This window comes from Amblyomma mixtum, chromosome 3, assembly GCF_055824585.1.
Source record: "Amblyomma mixtum isolate Tamu chromosome 3, ASM5582458v1, whole genome shotgun sequence".
In the NCBI taxonomy this organism is placed as follows: Eukaryota; Metazoa; Arthropoda; class Arachnida; order Ixodida; family Ixodidae; genus Amblyomma; species Amblyomma mixtum.
In genome coordinates, this window is record NC_143014.1 from 381,335,391 (window position 1) to 381,354,640 (window position 19,250).

At 49.7% G+C, this 19,250-nt stretch overlaps 2 protein-coding genes across 2 annotated transcripts; both read right to left on the reverse strand.

Annotated features, from left to right (window-relative positions):
- Window positions 1-6,655: 6,655 nt before the first annotated feature.
- LOC149357011 (BEN domain-containing protein 5-like) lies at window positions 6,656-9,455 on the reverse strand. Its single transcript, XM_089576483.1, has 4 exons — window positions 9,406-9,455; window positions 9,110-9,307; window positions 7,600-7,859; window positions 6,656-6,780 (listed from the first exon to the last, which is right to left on the reverse strand). The coding sequence occupies exons 1-4, from the start codon at window positions 9,453-9,455 to the stop codon at window positions 6,656-6,658; spliced, it is 633 nt and encodes a 210-aa protein (XP_089432609.1).
- On the reverse strand, window positions 9,425-18,286 carry LOC149357012 (BEN domain-containing protein 5-like). Its single transcript, XM_089584426.1, has 3 exons — window positions 17,914-18,286; window positions 9,647-9,771; window positions 9,425-9,525 (listed from the first exon to the last, which is right to left on the reverse strand). The coding sequence occupies exons 1-3, from the start codon at window positions 18,104-18,106 to the stop codon at window positions 9,472-9,474; spliced, it is 372 nt and encodes a 123-aa protein (XP_089440552.1). The 5' UTR covers window positions 18,107-18,286; the 3' UTR covers window positions 9,425-9,471.
- Window positions 18,287-19,250: the final 964 nt, after the last annotated feature.

Below are 19,250 nucleotides of genomic sequence, written 5' to 3' on the forward strand. Positions count from 1 at the left end.
GGGGCCAGTGGCGCTCGCCCACTGAGCGCAGTTATTTAATTTAATTTCAGCTGCAGTGGTGGTGCAGATGATGAATACAACTTAGTAGGTTAAGCTGCTGATAGCTCTTATTATAGGAACCATATTGGTTCTACCTTGTTTGTCAAAAATGCAAACATTCATTGGAAAAATTGGGTGCAGTTGGGCGGTCCAATTGGATGTAATGGGTAAGACCAATTGGGCCCACCAATTGGAAACCCAAATGGTCCAATTGGATAGTCCAATTGGACCATGGTCCAATACATAGGTTGCACGTGTCGTCACTTCCGCCCCCATCAAGCGCTTGCGGCCATGCTGCCGAACCATTCGGCCGTCCCCACGCGTCCGCCCTGCGATGACGGACCACTCCTCCGACGCTTTGGATTATTTTCTTACCTTTCGAATGCGATGCCTACTCCACAGAGGAATGAACCATTCAGTGAAGGCTACTGGTCTGAATTTATTCGATCGGCGCGTGTAGCTATGCAGACGAAGTGAAAACTATTGACGATACAGATCCATACACGCTGCGACCGGGAGTCGACGCGACGATGGGCGTTGATGTGTTCCTCGAAGTGGCCCACGGGGGATATCGTGTACTCCTTCCAGCTTTGTGAAGTTGGAAAAAATGAAAGCCTTCGAATCAATGGGACCACACAATGATTTCTACAGCAGGTGGGTGAGAAGCCTGTCTGCGATGCGCAAGCAACGAGACGAAAAGCTCGGCCTCGGCACGCCGCTTTCTCTGCCGTCATTGCTCGCTGCGGTCGCAGCGATCCGAAAATGATTGCCTATTCCTGTAGCTAGGATGCAGCGACACGGGACCCAGTCTGGGTTTGTGTTTTCAGACAAATTAGATGGCGTCAATCAAAACAGCAACATTCAAGAGTGTAGCCACTGCTTCCCACGTTTTCGTTGAAAGGGGGTTTCTGCAGAAATGGTGCAAGGCGTGGTGTTCACAGCGGGCGACACAAAACGGCGAGCAGCGCAGAAGACGGCCAGTCCAACCCAAGCGATCTCGTGCAGAGCGGCGGCACTTCGTCTTTCAGCGACGCTTCGTCGTCGTTGGCGCTACGGCAGCGATCGGCCTAGGCGGTATCAGGCGCGCCCGTCGTGGTTCGCTACATCGTAAACATTAGGTTGACGACACAAGCCTCTTACCTGTCACAAAGTGCACTCCGAACACAATTAAATTTGGGTTGTCGGGGTCCAAATCATCGCGCTTAATGCGAGCCAGCCACAGCTCGCGCAGATTCCTACTGTGTCATGGAGCGCTCGCACTTGCATGCCTGCGATTATCTTGCGAATGCAGATGAAGTTCGTGTTAATCGGCTTCTTGTTTCGCCTGGAGCTGCCGCTACAGTCATAGCAGCCAAGGGTGGCACACGAAACCATACCGAATCTACGGATGGACGAGAACCGACACGTTGCGAGCTAACACAGGCAGCGGAAAGCTAGAGGCGGCCTGGCAGTGGTTCGGCAGCATGGCCGACTCGCAACCGACTGCCACCGGATGTGACGTCGGTGCAAGCTATGTATTGGATAGTTCAATTGGACCATCCAATTGGAACACCATTCCAATTGGAACCAATTGGAAACTCAACTAGTCCAATTGGAACAATTTGGAAATCCAATTGGTTCCAATGGTTTTTTTTGACTGGGATTGCTTCAAATTACTGCAGTTATCGACAAGAAGCAGGACTCGAGTTTGTGCGCAGGCCCTACGTATGTTGTAATGCTCTAGCGTTGAGCAGGTTTGTTGATGCTAAAACTTGTTTTTAATATTGTCATGCAGGTGTAAACATAGTTGCTGTATTCTTTCAGTTGAAGAAATGAAGTGTGAAGAGTAGTGTCAGTGCTCTATGCCCCATGTGTATCTTGGGGCACCTATTTGATGTCATTTTTTATCAATTGAAGTTGTCATAACATGTTTTCTGTACATTTAAATCTTCCAACTGGCAACCTTTGTAGCACTTCAGGGCTTTTTCCTGTCTGCACTTGGTCCATTGACATGATAAGCCAACTTAAACAGTGCTACTGTTTGTGCTGCATGTGACATGCGTTTCCGATTTTGTGCTTTATCACTATATTCGTGTGGTTGATGTAATAAACCATCAATATGAAAACGATACTTGCCGTACACTCTGTTGTGAACTGTGCACATGAGCCAGTGCTTTGTGGATCACACCTTGCTATACTCAGAGACCAAGTACTTGTAAACGGTACTTGCATCAGTATTTGCGCTGCGAATTATGCATGCCTAGCCTGTGTCTAGGGTTGCTGCCTTTCTATGCTGCCTTCTTTGCCAGCAACATTCATTGGGTTTCCAATTGCTCACAAATAGAGACATGACTAGCAGGAACTCGAGCACAATTGACTGGCAAAAGTTGGCGCGCGTTGAAAGGCAACAACCTCCAAGGGACGCGGTCTCGAAAATGCGGATTCTACAAAAAAACTGATTTACAATTCGCGGGAAAAGTGAGGTCATTAAAGTCACTCATACGTTAGGTGAAAATTTTCTACTGGGATATCTGCTGGTCCCAACACTGCTGGGATTTTGGCAGATTCCCAGCAGCTGTTGGGACCAGCAGGCGTTGCTGGGACCAGCAGGCGTTGCTGGGATTAATGCATTGCACGCTCTCAGCAGCAGGACTGGGCAAAAGCATCGACTCGTCTCGTAGATGTGGATATGTTTATTCTGTCATGGTGTGAGGATCTGAGAGATTGCAGGTCTTATTTTAAACAAACACAAAAGTACAAACAATAAACGAGGCGGCTTTTATCGGAAAGGCAACCAATTTCAGTATGAGAGCGAAGAAAAGGAAAGGAACAAGAGAGCAAGGCAGCAACACACGGGAAAAACACACGGGGGAACAGAACAAAGTGCTTACGAAAAATGCAGAAAAAAGAAAGTCAAAGAGGAAAGTCACACTACTTGTCTCTTATTCGAGCAACGAGCGGGGAGGACTGGCTGGGTGTCGGGCAGTCAGGGAGTCTCTGGGCGTTCCAATGTTGATGCAACACTACCGCAGCGTCGGCGTCCGTGTGCTCCCGGCACGGTTTCCAGGTCTGGTATCCCGGAAAAGTCACGTAGGCGCCAGAAGCGGCCTGTGTGGAGCAGCTGACGGATGGACGGAGAAGAGTAGCGCCTGAGCCTGGTGGTTGAGGCTCTCGACGATGGAAGTCCAGGTCTGGTGGCCCGGACGTCTGCGGCTAAGGCCCAAGCCCGGAACTCAGGGAGCCAGCAGAACTCGTCCACGTCCGTCGCCCACCGCGCTCTTCTCTTCTCTGCAACGTAATCCTCTTCGACCTGCCCCGCATTCCCCTCCGCACGCGCTCCTCGTGCTTTGTCTTATCCTCACGAACGCCGCTGGGTGGCGCTATCTCCTTACAGAAGGCCCCCTCTTCGGAAGTTTTTTCCAAGGGAAAGAACTCAACTTCAGGAGAGCGACACCAGACGTGTTCGACGATCGCAACACAGAACACCGCACCACAGCGCGCACACTACACACCACACACAATACGACGGTCGTCAATGTTCGAAGCGTTCACAGACATTCGCACACACAGCACAGAGAGCACATGGAAAGTCAACGTGAAGCGTCCATAGAGGGCGAAGAAACACGGAAAGCATCAAAAGTAAGTAGCCAACCCCCAAAAACAAACATGAACAAACACAGACAATGCCAACAAGAACAGGTGTGGGCTACATTCTTCCGTATTCTATTCTTCACATCAAACCACTTCACCCTCGCGAGAACTCTTTCAGCTAGTACTTCCGTTTTCTTTTGTGAAACCGTTTTCTCCAAACCGACCTCGGTCTCCACCATGATTTTACATGTTCCCGTCCTACGATGTTATTCACTCTGTTCTCCCTTGCCTTCGACACAGTCTGTTGACACATATCACACGATCTGACATAACTCTTGATGTCAGCCTGTACACCGGGCCAGTAAAACTCACTGAGCACCCTTGCTATTGTTTTCCGTATTCCCTGATGGCCGGATAATGCATTCTTATGCGCCAACTTAAGGACTTGCGTGCGTAAGCCCTTCGGTACCACTGCTTGCTCAACGACTCGGCCGGGACACACTTGGTATGTCCGGAAGAGAACACCTTCATCTGTATCAAAAGAGTGGGCGGTCTGTCCCTTGCCACAAAATATTTGCCCCAACTTCCTGCGACACACCTCTAAAGTCAGGTCTTCTTCCTGCTTCAGGCGAAACTCCGGCCGTGACAAGTGGAGTGTGTTCAGAGTGGGGCTTTTACTACTCTCTGAAACCTTTGCTGTCACCATAAGGGAAGGAACATCGACCGCACCCGTCATGGCAAGGGAAACTGCCTGATCAGTTAGAACTGGCGGGTCAACCGAGAATGGAGGTTTAGCGCCAGGGACATTCCCTATTATGATGTCGTATAGGGGTGTAGACAAGCACCGCGCGATGGCCTTACCCGAAAAGTACAGTGAGGAAATCACCACCTCCGCTTCCGGAACTTCTACACGGGTCCCATTGGCCAAGAATAATGTAGCCTGCTTCCCTGTAAGTGCCGCTGCTGGTACAAGGGACTCACGCACAACAATGCCGGTGCTGCCCGTATCCCGTAATACCGAACCAGGCTGGCCGAACACCTCACCGTGCGCCACGGGCATAGCAGTTTCCACCGGGTTGGAAGGACAGACCATCTCCCCCAACTGGCCCTCTTCGCGTGTTACCTCTGCAGGGTTATCGGGATGTGAATATCAAGGTATCATGCAACAGGCGGACTCCTCACGATCTCCTGGTCTCTTAGCTTTGCATGACTGGGCATCATGTCCTACCTCGCGGCACCAGGTGCAATACGATTGCTTCGGCTTCGTCCGACAATCCGCCGCCTTATGCCCAGTCTTCTCGCAAAGAAAACACCGCAGGCGAGATTGTGAACCTGAAACCTCGTCCTTGGCTTTATTCATCGTATGCTCCCCCTGTTCTTTGAAGAACAACAAGTTATTTTGCCGCTGTGCTTCGAGAAAATGATCGGCAGCCTCCGCCAGCTTGGAAACTGTCTTGCCCTCCCGCTCACGTAAGAAAAGGGCTAAGCGAGAATGACAGTTGTTCAGAAATTGCTCGCTCACGACCATCTCGCGAACCACATCAAAAGTGCGGCCTTCTCCCCGCATCTCGACCCAATGGTCAAAGAAGCTAAACAACCTGGCAGCATATTGCGAGGCCGTTTCTCCATCCTGGGGCTTGCTCTGGCGAAACTTCTCTCGGTACCCTTCCGCAGTGAACCTAAACCTCTGAAGCAAGGCAAGCTTCGCTTTGTCATAATCCACGGAATCCTCAGGCGAGAGCCGACCGAAGACCCTAAGTGCTTCGCCGCCAAGGCACAAGCTCAACGCCGTTGCCCACTTTTCTTTTGGCCAACCCTGCCCCGTGGCCACATGCTCAAACCTCTTTAAGTAGGCATCGAGGTCATCCCGCGCTTCATTGTACTGTGGTATGAGGCTGTGCGGGTTAATGGAGCTGGTCGATGAGACGCTACGCTCTCCACGGTCACTCGGAGGATTTGCGCCACCCTCCTTGAGCCTTATTTGTAGCTGCAAGTTCTGCGCCTCTAGCTCCAAGCGTTCCTTCGCAGCCTCTCGCTCCGTCTCTAAATTCCGTGCCTCTAAATCCAATTTCTGCTTCGCAGCTTCACGCTCAGTCTCTAAATTCCGTGCCTCTAACTCCAAATTCCGTGCCTCTAACTCCAGCTTCTGCTTCGCAGCTTCACGCTCAGCGGCTCTCTCTTCCCGTGCCTTACGAAGCTCGTCCTCCACCCACGCTCGTAACTCCGCGCCGCACAAGCCCATGCGCTCGCCTAAAGCAACCAAATCTGAAGCGCTCATATTGTTCCTAAATTAACACAACAGGCAAATAAATAAAAACCGACCTCGTCCTGTCGTGGACGCCAAATTTGTGAGGATCTGAGAGATTGCAGGTCTTATTTTAAACAAACACAAAAGTACAAACAATAAACGAGGCGGCTTTTATCGGAAAGGCAACCAATTTCAGTATGAGAGCGAAGAAAAGGAAAGGAACAAGAGAGCAAGGCAGCAACACACGGGAAAAACACACGGGGGAACAGAACAAAGTGCTTACGAAAAATGCAGAAAAAAGAAAGTCAAAGAGGAAAGTCACACTACTTGTCTCTTATTCGAGCAACGAGCGGGGAGGACTGGCTGGGTGTCGGGCAGTCAGGGAGTCTCTGGGCGTTCCAATGTTGATGCAACGCTACCGCAGCGTTGGCGTCCGTGTGCTCCCGGAACGGTTTCCAGGTCTGGTATCCCGGAAAAGTCACGTAGGCGCCAGAAGCGGCCTGTGTGGAGCAGCTGACGGATGGACGGAGAAGAGTAGCGCCTGAGCCTGATGGTTGAGGCTCTCGACGATGGAAGTCCAGGTCTGGTGGGCCGGACGCCTGCGGCTAAGGCCCAAGCCCGGAACTCGGGGAGCCAGCAGAACTCGTCCACGTCCGTCGCCCACCGCGCTCCTCTTCTCTGCCACGTAATCCTCTTCGACCTGCCCCCGTTCCCCTCCGCACGCGCTCCTCGTGCTTTGTCTTCTTCTCCTCACGAACGCCGCTGGGTGGCGCTATCTCCTTACACATGGAAATGGCTTCAATGTGTGTCCTTCCGCTTCGACTTGACAACATCTTGGATCTTTTCGCTAAGAATCCTATTCATATTTTTCAAGACGGGGTCAACATCCACGCCCTTTTGTTGACCCCAGTGCTTGACCGTGGCTGCAAAAGAAGTTTTTACAACTGTTAATAAGATGTGGCAGAGATAGCTACCATATGAAAGGAAGGAGGGGTGAGACACATCAGGATCCAGCAGGTACTTGCAGTAGTGGTGCACTAACTCCAATCTTGCTATAGCAACTAAGGAACTAGCCAACTGTTAGATAGGCCAAGCTATTTGTATAATGGATATATCAGTGACATTTTACAGGTACGGCAAAACAGCGCTGACGGACGGGACGGAAGAAGAGACAAACACATGCGCTGTGTTTGTCTCTTCTTCCGTCCCGTCCGTCAGCGCTGTTTTGCCGTACCATTCAACATGAACCAACCAGCCCGACTCAGCCCTCTCCTTGACATTTTACACTGTGCGAAACAAGTTTCTCAGGCAAGCACAGTTATTTATACAGTACAGTGCAGTTTATACAGTTGTTTTATGTTACCCTCGTGCGCGTTTCACGCAGTGAACTTTGTCAGCCTATTGTAGGACAGTGCACTTCATCACTCAATATTCTCTAACGCTACTTGCTGTTACACATCAGTCAAAATACGACCAATTTTTTCTTTTTTTTTAACCTTTTACACTTCTCTCTCCATTCATCTCTCTCTCCAATTTCCTCACCACACTGAGTAGCATGCCAGTGATGTTTACACGTAGGCTCAATTCTCTGCATTTCATTAAAGGGCCTCACTCTCTCTGACAGTTCCTTATGCTTGATTATTTTGATGGCATGCAATGTGCAGATGTTATATCGTTGTATGCCCTTCCAAGATGAAAACACTGTGATGAACTAGCTCAAAAAACTTCCGACTGAAACATACCTACGATGACCCCAATCTTCTCTGGAGTGAGGGGTTGCTTGGGCACCTCACCTAAAGCCTTCTTCGTAGAGGCAACGACTCCCGTCACACTGCGGACTGCTAATATGTCGGGACCCCATATGGCATGGGCAGTATCCTTGCACACCAATGTGCCCTTCTTATTTGCAAGGATCTTGGCTGCCCCAGCTGCACTGACGATTACACCTTTTGACAGGTGAAACTGAGAAGAAACATAACATAGTGCACAGTTTACATTGTGCCTTTAGCCCAAAAATATGAAGACAAAAGTAACCACACGACAAACAAGCTTTCACCATGCAACATGCAATGCAGCTGAAAATAAAAAGTGCGCGTACTGTTCACCTTACACAACTTGTGTAAAAAAAAGTGAGTGACCATAAAAACTATAACAAAAGGAAGAGAGAACAAGAAAGAAAAATGCACGCTTATGATAACCTATTCACTTCATTCGCAAAGATGCTATCGCTACTAGGCATGATCTGCAGAAGTCGAAACAAAAAGTACTGCCACTCACAGATCCATCGTCCAGATAAGTGAAGTCCTCTCTTGCTGCTGTAATTCAAAATAATTTTTGAAACTTTGTTCTTTGAGATGTTGAACCATGAAATGCTATATGAAGCAGTAAACTTACGTAAATGAGGCAGCTGTACGGATTCTGCTGGGTGCGGCGCTGCAATTGATAGGACTGTGTCATTATAAAAGGTGACTTTTTGTGGCGGAAATTGCGTGTGGTGTGGTGGAAAGGATAAGAAAAACTTACAGCATGCAGCCTGCTCTTGTTCCTGCATCGGGGTGGCCGTAGGTTCTGCAGTTAGACCAGATTGCAGTTAATATAAGCCTAATGTATTTGAAATGTTAGCTTTCCTGACTCAAGCAAGCATAAGGTACTTACGTGTACAAACAGCTGGGGTCTGCTCGAAAGATGTAATCGTGGGACTGCAAGGAAGTTCTGGAACGAAAATATTGAGCAGACTTAGCCTCGAAATAGCAGAATATATTGCCAAGCGCCTAATGCGCTGCGGCGGTGGGCTCTCGAGGCGCGCTGTTCTGTGTTCTGGAACCTGGCTCTGTACTTAAAAGAAGGCTCCCAGTCTTGGGTTCTTCCCGACGCCTACCTTCACGGCTCCTCTGGTCGTGACAATATTAAAACATTTCAAGCTTTTTATTAGTGCAAAAAAATTCTCAGCAAGTACTTGCGCACAGTGCAAAGGAGATGACAGAAGGGAAACGGAAGACAGAACAGTGGATTTTCAACATAACCAAGCCCCTGTAGAGCTACCCACAATTTACATGAAAGGCCATGATAAGCTGACTGAAAAATCATTAATATAGGCTGAAAATGAACCAAACCTGCTGCACTCTTACCATCCACTTGGTTAGCTCCAACCAGTTTTGCGTCCACTGCATTAAAATAAATTGCATATTTTTGAAAATACAATAATGAAAAGCACTGAAGTATTAAATTGTCAAAGTAAAATCAATGCGAGGCATCGTACACTGAAAAATCTTCTTCTCAAGGCACCGCTGCAGGCTCGCAACTTGTTCTCTCAGGAATAATGTTTCAGCTTCCAGTTCCTTGGCCCTTTTCTTCCAGAAGTTTTTCTGGCTTTGAGCCTCCCGAAGCTCGCTTTTAGAGCAAAGCGAATCTTCGCTTTCAGAAGAAGACTCCGTTGAGGCACGCCTCTTCCTGGCCTATAAACAATTATCGTTCATGCTCATAGATTTAATCTGCAACTTTATAAAGGTGTCTGATAAGTCAGCTTATAGCTAAGCAGACGTACTTACCGCTTTGCGGCTGTCACGGCTTTGAGCTGCAAACGTTTTTTTTGTGGCATTTTCTATGTTTTTTTTTTAAATATCGTCGTACTGCGCTTTTTTGGCGGCCAGCACAATTCGCTTTTGCTTCTAAAGAACGAGAAAAAAAAGCACAGACTGTGTCACCACAAGTATACACAACACATCACAGGTAAAATTTCACAGCAATGCAGAATGAACTACAAGGTATAACACTGCAACGCAAGCATACCTTCTTCTTTTGGGCTGGTGTTTCCACCACTTCAGAAGACTCGCTTGACGATTCTTCAGCGTCCGGAATTTTTGGCATTGGAAGCCTTTTTTTCGCCATCCGGTCCTCGATTTCTTTTTCTGTCTCTGCAGTAAGAAATTCAGACACACATGTACACACACACACACACACAGTAATTAACCCAGTTCGCGTGGCAAAACTTCACGCAATTAACGTGCACAAAACTTACCTCCGGCAGAGTTTCGTGAGACGTACCCGCCGTCTGCTATCCCAGTGTTGCCATACTATAGTGTTGCCAGACTTGCGCGACTTCCAGTGTTGCCAGGCTATAAGGTTGCCAGATTGTGAACTAAAACCCAGTGTGGCCAGACTATTTGTTCCCTCTCCCTTTTACATTCTCCTCCGCCTACAGCTACGCTGTCGCGCCGCAACCGCCCAGCTCGTTAGAGCAGCCTTGCCCGGAGTGGCCGCCGCCTGTTCGCCAAGCGAAAGAGCACGTCCGCGGCGGTTGTGAAATTGTGTCCGGGTGTCCGCAGACGGGTACGACAGACGAAATCTGCCGATGCGTGGCCCCAGTGAGCGTATTAAGACGAGAGAAACGCGTGATTTTGTTGAAATAAGCGTGCTGTGCTCAAATTCACTTGTCGAGCAGACGGGTACGACAGACGAAATCTGCCGATGCGTGGCCCCAGTGAGCGTATTAAGAGGAGAGAAACGCGTGATTTTGTTGAAATAAGCGTGCTGTGCTCAAATTCACTTGTGGAGCAGACGGGTACACCAGACGAAATCTGCCGATGCGTGGCCCCAGTGAGCGTATTAAGAGGAGAGAAACGCGTGATTTTGTTGAAATAAGCGTGCTGTGCTCAAATTCACTTGTCGAGCAGACGGGTACGACAGACGAAATCTGCCGATGCGTGGCCCCAGTGAGCGTATTAAGAGGAGAGAAACGCGTGATTTTGTTGAAGTAAGCGTGCTGTGCTCAAATTCACTTGTCGAGCAGACGGGTACACCAGACGAAATCTGCCGATGCGTGGCCCCAGTGAGCGTATTAAGAGGAGAGAAACGCGTGATTTTGTTGAAATAAGCGTGCTGTGCTCAAATTCACTTGTCGAGCAGACGGGTACGACAGACGAAATCTGCCGATGCGTGGCCCCAGTGAGCGTATTAAGAGGAGAGAAACGCGTGATTTTGTTGAAGTAAGCGTGCTGTGCTCAAATTCACTTGTCGAGCAGACGGGTACGACAGACGAAATCTGCCGATGCGTGGCCCCAGTGAGCGTATTAAGAGGAGAGAAACGCGTGATTTTGTTGAAATAAGCGTGCTGTGCTCAAATTCACTTGTCGAGCAGACGGGTACGACAGACGAAATCTGCCGATGCGTGGCCCCAGTGAGCGTATTAAGAGGAGAGAAACGCGTGATTTTGTTGAAATAAGCGTACTGTGCTCAAATTCACTTGTCGAGCAGACGGGTACACCAGACGAAATCTGCCGATGCGTGGCCCCAGTGAGCGTATTAAGAGGAGAGAAACGCGTGATTTTGTTGAAATAAGCGTGCTGTGCTCAAATTCACTTGTCGAGCAGACGGGTACACCAGACGAAATCTGCCGATGCGTGGCCCCAGTGAGCGTATTAAGAGGAGAGAAACGCGTGATTTTGTTGAAATAAGCGTGCTGTGCTCAAATTCACTTGTCGAGCAGACGGGTACGACAGACGAAATCTGCCGATGCGTGGCCCCAGTGAGCGTATTAAGAGGAGAGAAACGCGTGATTTTGTTGAAGTAAGCGTGCTGTGCTCAAATTCACTTGTCGAGCAGACGGGTACGACAGACGAAATCTGCCGATGCGTGGCCCCAGTGAGCGTATTAAGAGGAGAGAAACGCGTGATTTTGTTGAAATAAGCGTGCTGTGCTCAAATTCACTTGTCGAGCAGACGGGTACACCAGACGAAATCTGCCGATGCGTGGCCCCAGTGAGCGTATTAAGAGGAGAGAAACGCGTGATTTTGTTGAAATAAGCGTGCTGTGCTCAAATTCACTTGTCGAGCAGACGGGTACACCAGACGAAATCTGCCGATGCGTGGCCCCAGTGAGCGTATTAAGAGGAGAGAAACGCGTGATTTTGTTGAAATAAGCGTGCTGTGCTCAAATTCACTTGTCGAGCAGACGGGTACGACAGACGAAATCTGCCGATGCGTGGCCCCAGTGAGCGTATTAAGAGGAGAGAAACGCGTGATTTTGTTGAAATAAGCGTGCTGTGCTCAAATTCACTTGTCGAGCAGACGGGTACGACAGACGAAATCTGCCGATGCGTGGCCCCAGTGAGCGTATTAAGAGGAGAGAAACGCGTGATTTTGTTGAAGTAAGCGTGCTGTGCTCAAATTCACTTGTCGAGCAGACGGGTACGACAGACGAAATCTGCCGATGCGTGGCCCCAGTGAGCGTATTAAGACGAGAGAAACGCGTGATTTTGTTGAAGTAAGCGTGCTATGCTATGCTAAGGGATGATCCCCACGCTGGCGTCGCTGCGTCTCATGGTGGGATAGGTGGTAGCGGTTTATTTGCCTCCGAATCCGTTACATTTCTCGGCATCACGCTTGACTGCCATCTAAAATTTCATCTACACACGAAATCTATCAGTAAAAAAATTTCGTTTGGAATAAGGGTGTTAATAAAAACTAGACATTTCTTTCAACGCCATGTTCTCTTATCCCTGTTCTATGATTTCATTAACAGTCACCTTAATTATTGCCTGTCATCATGGGGAAATACCTATTCATGCCATGTGTCATGTATTTCTCATCTTCAAAGTCAAGCGCTTCGCATTTTATCTTTCAGCCCATACACAGCCTCTGCTTCACCTCTTTACTCTGACGTAAACATTCTGCCGTTGAAATGCCTCCTTAATCTTAGGTTGGGCCTTCTAATCTACCGCGCTCGCAATGATAATAATCAACTTCTCTGTTTTTCCGCATCTTTCCTTGCTAATAGCAATAACACTAGATTCTCTGAACAAAACAATATTCTTCTACCAAAAGTGAGTACAAATTATGGAAAACAAACTGCTTTTTTCTCCGCCATCAAAACCTGGAATTCATTACCACTAGCAATCAAAGCCGCACGTTCGCAGCCCACTTTCTACACTTTACTAAAAAAACATCTCTCATCAACCCATTAAGCCTCATTCCATGCTTAAGGTTGCCTTAATCTCATTTTCTGTTCCCCACTCTGACAGCAAACGGTCATTTGTTACTCATCTGGAACCTCTTGGTGTTTCCTCCGCCTATGTTTTATATCTGCATTTATTCAATGCCCATTGCTATCCGATGTCTTTTTGTGTTCTTTCTCTTGCTCTTATGCTTTGCTGTTTTATGCCTTTTTTGTTAAATTATGCCCGCTAACTATTGTCTGACTTATTCATTGGCGCAAATTACACCAATCGGTTTTAACTTAACTGTATACTTTTGTTCCAGCTCCCCTGCCAAACTTGTGCACTTTTCTTATGTATTCCTGATGGGAGGTCCCCCAGACAGTTTCCACTTTGGGACCTCCTACTGTACTAACTTTTTTATGAAACTTACAGCTCATTTATATTTTGTTTTAATAAACCTTTTAAATCTGCGCAAAAAAAAAAAACCGTTCAAGAGGCGACATGTGGAGTCATGACACATCCGGTTCACAAAGGCGGCGATGAATAGGACTCCAGGAACGCTTCCCTCCTCGTGCGTTAGTGCACTGCGCCACGGGCTAACAAAGGCAGAGCGAAGGCAGCACCCACCCCTGAAGAAGGGACCAAGTTGGTCCCGAAACGGTGGGCAAAAAAATGAAAATATTGGTTGGCGTCAGTTTCCTCTCAACTATCTCAAAAACCCATAAAGACAGATTTCGGTCGAAGATGTTTTCGTTCCTACAATTACTGTTCTGAATGCGGCTTTCAACGCAGCACGAGCTCCAGAGCATTCTTAACTGCCAGAAGAAAAAAATATCCAGCCACTACGAAGTGCCTAGGCAATAATTGGATGCACGCACATGAAGTAATTATTTCTGCAAGGCTGCTTCTGAAGACGCCCGAATTTCGCACAGCCTACAATTTCGTTGTTATCAGTTATTCAGTTCAACACTGCCTACCCCAAATTAAAAGTGTCAATGTTGCGTGAATCTGAGCATAACACGCTTATTTCCAGAAAAGCACGCGTCTGTCTCGTCTTAATACGCTCGCTGGCTGGGGCCACGCAGCGGCAGATTTCGTGTGTGGTACCTGTTAAGCTAGACGCCTACGGCGCCAGTAGGTTCCTTCCCCCTTTTGACGGTAACTACCGTGTCCATCGGAAGTCTAGAGGGGTTAGGAATGGTGACAGCGCGTCGCGCGCTTCGGACGCTCTCCAAGGCCGCGGGAAACGGGGACCAAGGGGCCAACAACCGTTTCCTATTGAAAAGAGATTAGCTCTCAAGTGGGTGGGGTCAGTAAGGTCGGCGACTTATGAAAACCCGCACTGTCTAGCTAAGCAGCGGACATTACTGGCGCCACTAGAGTCGGGCTCTGGCGAGCACTGGCCGCCGCCCACTTGTACCTACAGTGCCACTCCAGCAGTATTGATTGAAATTGCGCGAGAGCAGATTTAATAAAGCTCCGCCCAGTTATCGACGGTATTAAAACCAGCTGCAAACAAAGAAGAGGAGCGCGCCGAGTCCCAATCTCGGCCGCTTTTGTACAGCCCTTTTTCAAACCGCCTTTTTTCAAACCGCCTGTTTTTTAACCGCCTTTTTCTCCTGTTGCCTTTATTTTTGTTTCCGTCTTCAAGAAACTAGTTTTGCTTCTCAAGAAGTTTGGAGTTGCTGCCCCAACCGGCAACGTGTCGCCGGACGAGTGGACGAAGGCGCGAAGCAGTGGCGGTCCGAAGGGCGGAGGGGGCGCTCGCCCCCCCTTCCCCAAAAACCTTTGCATATCTTCCCGAACGTACGTTTTCGGCCTCTCACAGGGCGAGATGTGATTTTTGACGTAAATCAGCAAACCTTTTTCGTCTGTGATGTGTCCAGTAGTCCCCTACCTTTACGTTCAACGTGTTAGCGGCAGTTTTATTCCACACAATTCTAAAATTCGTAGTTATTGTCGAGGCATCGGGGCCCTGCCATGCCCCGCTGTTGTCTTGCCTTGGCGCCGGCGCGGCGACGACGGCGGTGCCATTCACATGCGGTTGCGGTGGCCAGCAACGTCGTCGGGGCGACGTGGAGCCACTCATTCATTTCTTTATCCCACCGTGGGCGAGCAGGCGGGCTTGACTTCCCGCTTGCTCTTCGCTAGGTAGTGCACGCGTGGCATGCACGCTCCTTAAGGCCGATTCACACGACGGACCGTTAGCCCGCGGCCCGCGCACTACGTGTGCATACGTCAGCACTTTGAGGGGCGCGCTGTCGGCCGCCATCCATCCATGCATCCAGCGCGCCTCTCAAAGTGCTGACGTATGCACACGTAGTGCGCGGGCCGCGGGCGAACGGTCCGTCGTGTGAATCGGCCACCTCGGACTCTACGAGGCCGGGCGCCCCACCCCGGCCGCTCGTGCAGTGTGCCACGCGCGCGATTAGTTAGAGACAGGACGCTACGTACAATTTGTCGTTTTCTGTAAACGATTGTGCACAGTGGCCGCTCGCGCGCTCTTGCTTTCGGACAGAGCCCGGACATTTGCGCGCGAGCGGCGCGAACTTGATTACTTTTTGTATTTTATAAATAGCATACAAAGCTCTTCCCTGTCCTTCTCCTCGCTATATTTTCCCTTTCACCTACGCCGGCTGCAGCTCGCGTGCTTACGATACTAGATGGCAATTGACGCGGCCGGCAACATTCTTTTCCTTCGCCTTTTTTTATTTTTTCTTTAAAATAAACCGCTACCACCTATCCCACCATGAGACGCAGCGACGCCAGCGTGGGGAGCGTCCCTTCGGTTGGCTTCACAAGACGTACCGCCCAGCCGCCTTGTCGGAGGTGACCAAGGGCGGAACAAAGCTCCTTCCCCGAACTGAGTAATGAGGGCCGCCAATCGCACTCGTGAAATGCCCGGACAGGTGCATTGACCTTGCTAGACCCACCGTGGCAGGATGTCTCATCCGACGACCTGTTTCTCCCTGGCATCGAAATGAATATTTCTCACGTAGCCGTTAACATTCAAGGCAAGAGTTATGGTATAACATTTATATCGTTCATCATTTAATTTTCAAAAAAAAAACGCGCAAAAGTTGTACAAATAAAATGTAGATAAAAAAATGTCTATTTTTTTTTTATACGGAAGTTCGTCCGCCCCCCCCCTAAAACCAATCTCTAGGACCGCCACTGGCGCGAAGTGCCCTTCGAACTGCTAACCACATGCATAGACGAGCCGGCCATTCCGACGACGATCCAGAGGAGAAACTTAACTGGCGCCGTGACCAGGAGGACCAGAGTTTCAAGTTAACTGGTGCCGTGACCAGGATGAGTATGACCAGTGCTTCAAGTTAACACGCTTATTTCACCAAAATCACGCGTTTCTCTCGTCTTAATACGCTCACTGGGGCCACGCATCGGCAGATTTCGTCTGTCGTACCCGTCTGCTCGACAAGTGAATTTGAGCACAGCACGCTTATTTCAACAAAATCACGCGTTTCTCTCGTCTTAATACGCTCACTGGGGCCACGCATCGGCAGATTTCGTGTGTCGTACCCGTCTGCTCGACAAGTGAATTTGAGCACAGCACGCTTATTTCAACAAAATCACGCGTTTCTCTCGTCTTAATACGCTCACTGGGGCCACGCATCGGCAGATTTCGTCTGTCGTACCCGTCTGCTCGACAAGTGAATTTGAGCACAGCACGCTTATTTCAACAAAATCACGCGTTTCTCTCGTCTTAATACGCTCACTGGGGCCACGCATCGGCAGATTTCGTCTGTCGTACCCGTCTGCTCGACAAGTGAATTTCAGCACAGCACGCTTATTTCAACAAAATCACGCGTTTCTCTCGTCTTAATACGCTCACTGGGGCCACGCATCGGCAGATTTCGTCTGTCGTACCCGTCTGCTCGACAAGTGAATTTGAGCACAGCACGCTTATTTCAACAAAATCACGCGTTTCTCTCGTCTTAATACGCTCACTGGGGCCACGCATCGGCAGATTTCGTCTGTCGTACCCGTCTGCTCGACAAGTGAATTTCAGCACAGCACGCTTATTTCAACAAAATCACGCGTTTCTCTCGTCTTAATACGCTCACTGGGGCCACGCATCGGCAGATTTCGTCTGTCGTACCCGTCTGCTCGACAAGTGAATTTGAGCACAGCACGCTTATTTCAACAAAATCACGCGTTTCTCTCGTCTTAATACGCTCACTGGGGCCACGCAGCGGCAGATTTCGTCTGTCGTACCCGTCTGCTCGACAAGTGAATTTGAGCATAGCACGCTTATTTCACCAAAATCACGCGTTTCTCTCGTCTTAATACGCTCACTGGGGCCACGCAGCGGCAGATTTCGTCTGTCGTACCCGTCTGCTCGACAAGTGAATTTGAGCATAGCACGCTTATTTCACCAAAATCACGCGTTTCTCTCGTCTTAATACGCTCACTGGGGCCACGCATCGGCAGATTTCGTCTGTCGTACCCGTCTGCTCGACAAGTGAATTTGAGCACAGCACGCTTACTTCAACAAAATCACGCGTATACGCTCACTGGGGCCACGCAGCGGCAGATTTCGTCTGTCGTACCCGTCTGCTCGACAAGTGAATTTGAGCACAGCACGCTTATTTGAACAAAATCACGCGTTTCTCTCGTCTTAATACGCTCACTGGGGCCACGCATCGGCAGATTTCGTCTGTCGTACCCGTCTGCTCCACAAGTGAATTTGAGCACAGCACGCTTATTTCAACAAAATCACGCGTTTCTCTCGTCTTCATACGCTCACTGGGGCCACGCATCGGCAGATTTCGTCTGTCGTACCCGTCTGCTCGACAAGTCACTAAAAAAACAATTTCACAACCGCCGCGGACGTGCTCTTTCGCTTGGCGAACAGGCGGCGGCCACTCCGGGCAAGGCTGCTCTATCGAGCTGGGCGGTTGCGGCGCGACAGCGTAGCTGTAGGCGGAGGAGAATGTAAAAGGGAGAGGGAACAAATAGTCTGGCCACACTGGGTTTTAGTTCACAATCTGGCAACCTTATAGCCTGGCAACACTGGAAGTCGCGCAAATCTGGCAACACTACAGTATGGCAACACTGGGATAGCAGACGGCGGGTACGTCTCACGAAACCCAGCCCTTACCTCCTAGCATCAGGACTTGGGAGCTGTAAAAGCCACTGTCCTCACCGTCCACCGGGTCTCGCCAAAACGCCGTGTAGACAGCCCGAGTATTGAAGTCGGTGTTGTGTGCTGGGTTAAAGTTGGTGATGTCCTTTGCAGGAATCACGTGAAACTTTTTGTCCAAGTCGTGCACAAATCGAACGACGGCAAACATCGTACGTGGCTATGCAGCGCGATGCGCACCACGGATGAGCAGCGAGAGCACAGGTCGGTCGCAGCTAGATCAGCACTGTAGCTAACTAGCAACAGCTAAAAGCACAGTAATAGCTAACAGCACAGTAGCTTAACTTAGCGCTGCCGCAGTACGATAAAATAGATGCGTCCGAGAACTCGACAAAGAAAGGCAGAAAGAAAAAGATAAACGTACACAAGTACCCAATGTTGCTATCCCCGGGAATCGACGCGAACAACTTCGGAAAAAAAAAAGAAAATCGATCAGCGAGCAAGTTTTGCAGAATTGTTATAAAATAAAACAATTTTAGCACAGTTATTTAATTTTAGTAGCATGTTTATGTAACTGAATGTGCTCATTTACTTCTGAATCCGCTCCATGAGTTGCTGAGGGATAGCCACATTGGCATTATCATTTCAATCCAATCCAATCCAACTAGGCAATGCAGTGAATTTTTCAACTCTAGGGCCGAATAGGCCAGGACACTTGCAGAGTTTGTGGGAACCTGGCTTTCCGCCGTCGCCTTTGCGCGGCTGTGCCGGCCGCCCGCGTTGTTTCTCCTCTTTCCCTTGCTCCCGCCTCAGGCGGTGGAGAGGCGGCTGGGTGACTAATCACTGTCATTTAGCCACAGCTCCGCCCCGGCTCCCCAAGGGCCTTTGCCATTGGCGCCTTTTGGCGGGAATTCGGGACCCCGCTTTGGGCGGCCGCGCGCCGCGCGACCGTCCGAGCGGGGCCCAGAGAGAGAGATCCCTCCGAGACAGCGTAAGGTGCGTACGTTACTGTTTGTCCGTGCCGGCCTTTGCCGTTCGGACCAGTGCTTACTCGAGCTCGCCCGCACGTGTCCTCTGACCTGCAGCGGCTCGAGCCTGTCCAGCGGGGTCCAGCGACCTCTGACAGGCGTACCTTGTGTTGAATGCCCACTCTCTCTCGCAACCGGCCCAACGGTCGACACGAGAGAGAGATCACAGCACTGCCGCGGGGACATTCTCCTGCAGCGGCGTGCTAGCGGTGCGCATTACTCGAGTCGCTTCGTGCGCGCAGCGGAGCCTTGCTCCTCGCGCGCCCCCGGGACGGGGTGACGATTGAGTGTGTGTGTATCAGCTGGAGGACGACGTCAATAAACGTC

What these genes read in the sequence shown, in the direction of transcription:
- LOC149357011 (XM_089576483.1), bottom strand. Translation starts at nt 9,455, where the DNA reads ATGCCACAAAAAAAACGTTTGCAGCTCAAAGCCGTGACAGCCGCAAAG. An exon ending in GCCGTGACAGCCGCAAAGCG is followed by an intron (nt 9,308 to 9,405) that starts GTAAGTACGTCT and finishes TTTATAGGCCAG; the next exon opens with GAAGAGGCGTGCCTCAACGG. An exon ending in AAGATTTTTCAGTGTACGAT is followed by an intron (nt 7,860 to 9,109) that starts GCCTCGCATTGA and finishes TTTGGGCTAAAG; the next exon opens with GCACAATGTAAACTGTGCAC.
- LOC149357012 (XM_089584426.1), bottom strand. Translation starts at nt 18,106, where the DNA reads ATGTTTGCCGTCGTTCGATTTGTGCACGACTTGGACAAAAAGTTTCAC. An exon ending in CCAAGTCCTGATGCTAGGAG is followed by an intron (nt 9,772 to 17,913) that starts GTAAGGGCTGGG and finishes TTCTTACTGCAG; the next exon opens with AGACAGAAAAAGAAATCGAG. An exon ending in CACCAGCCCAAAAGAAGAAG is followed by an intron (nt 9,526 to 9,646) that starts GTATGCTTGCGT and finishes CTCGTTCTTTAG; the next exon opens with AAGCAAAAGCGAATTGTGCT.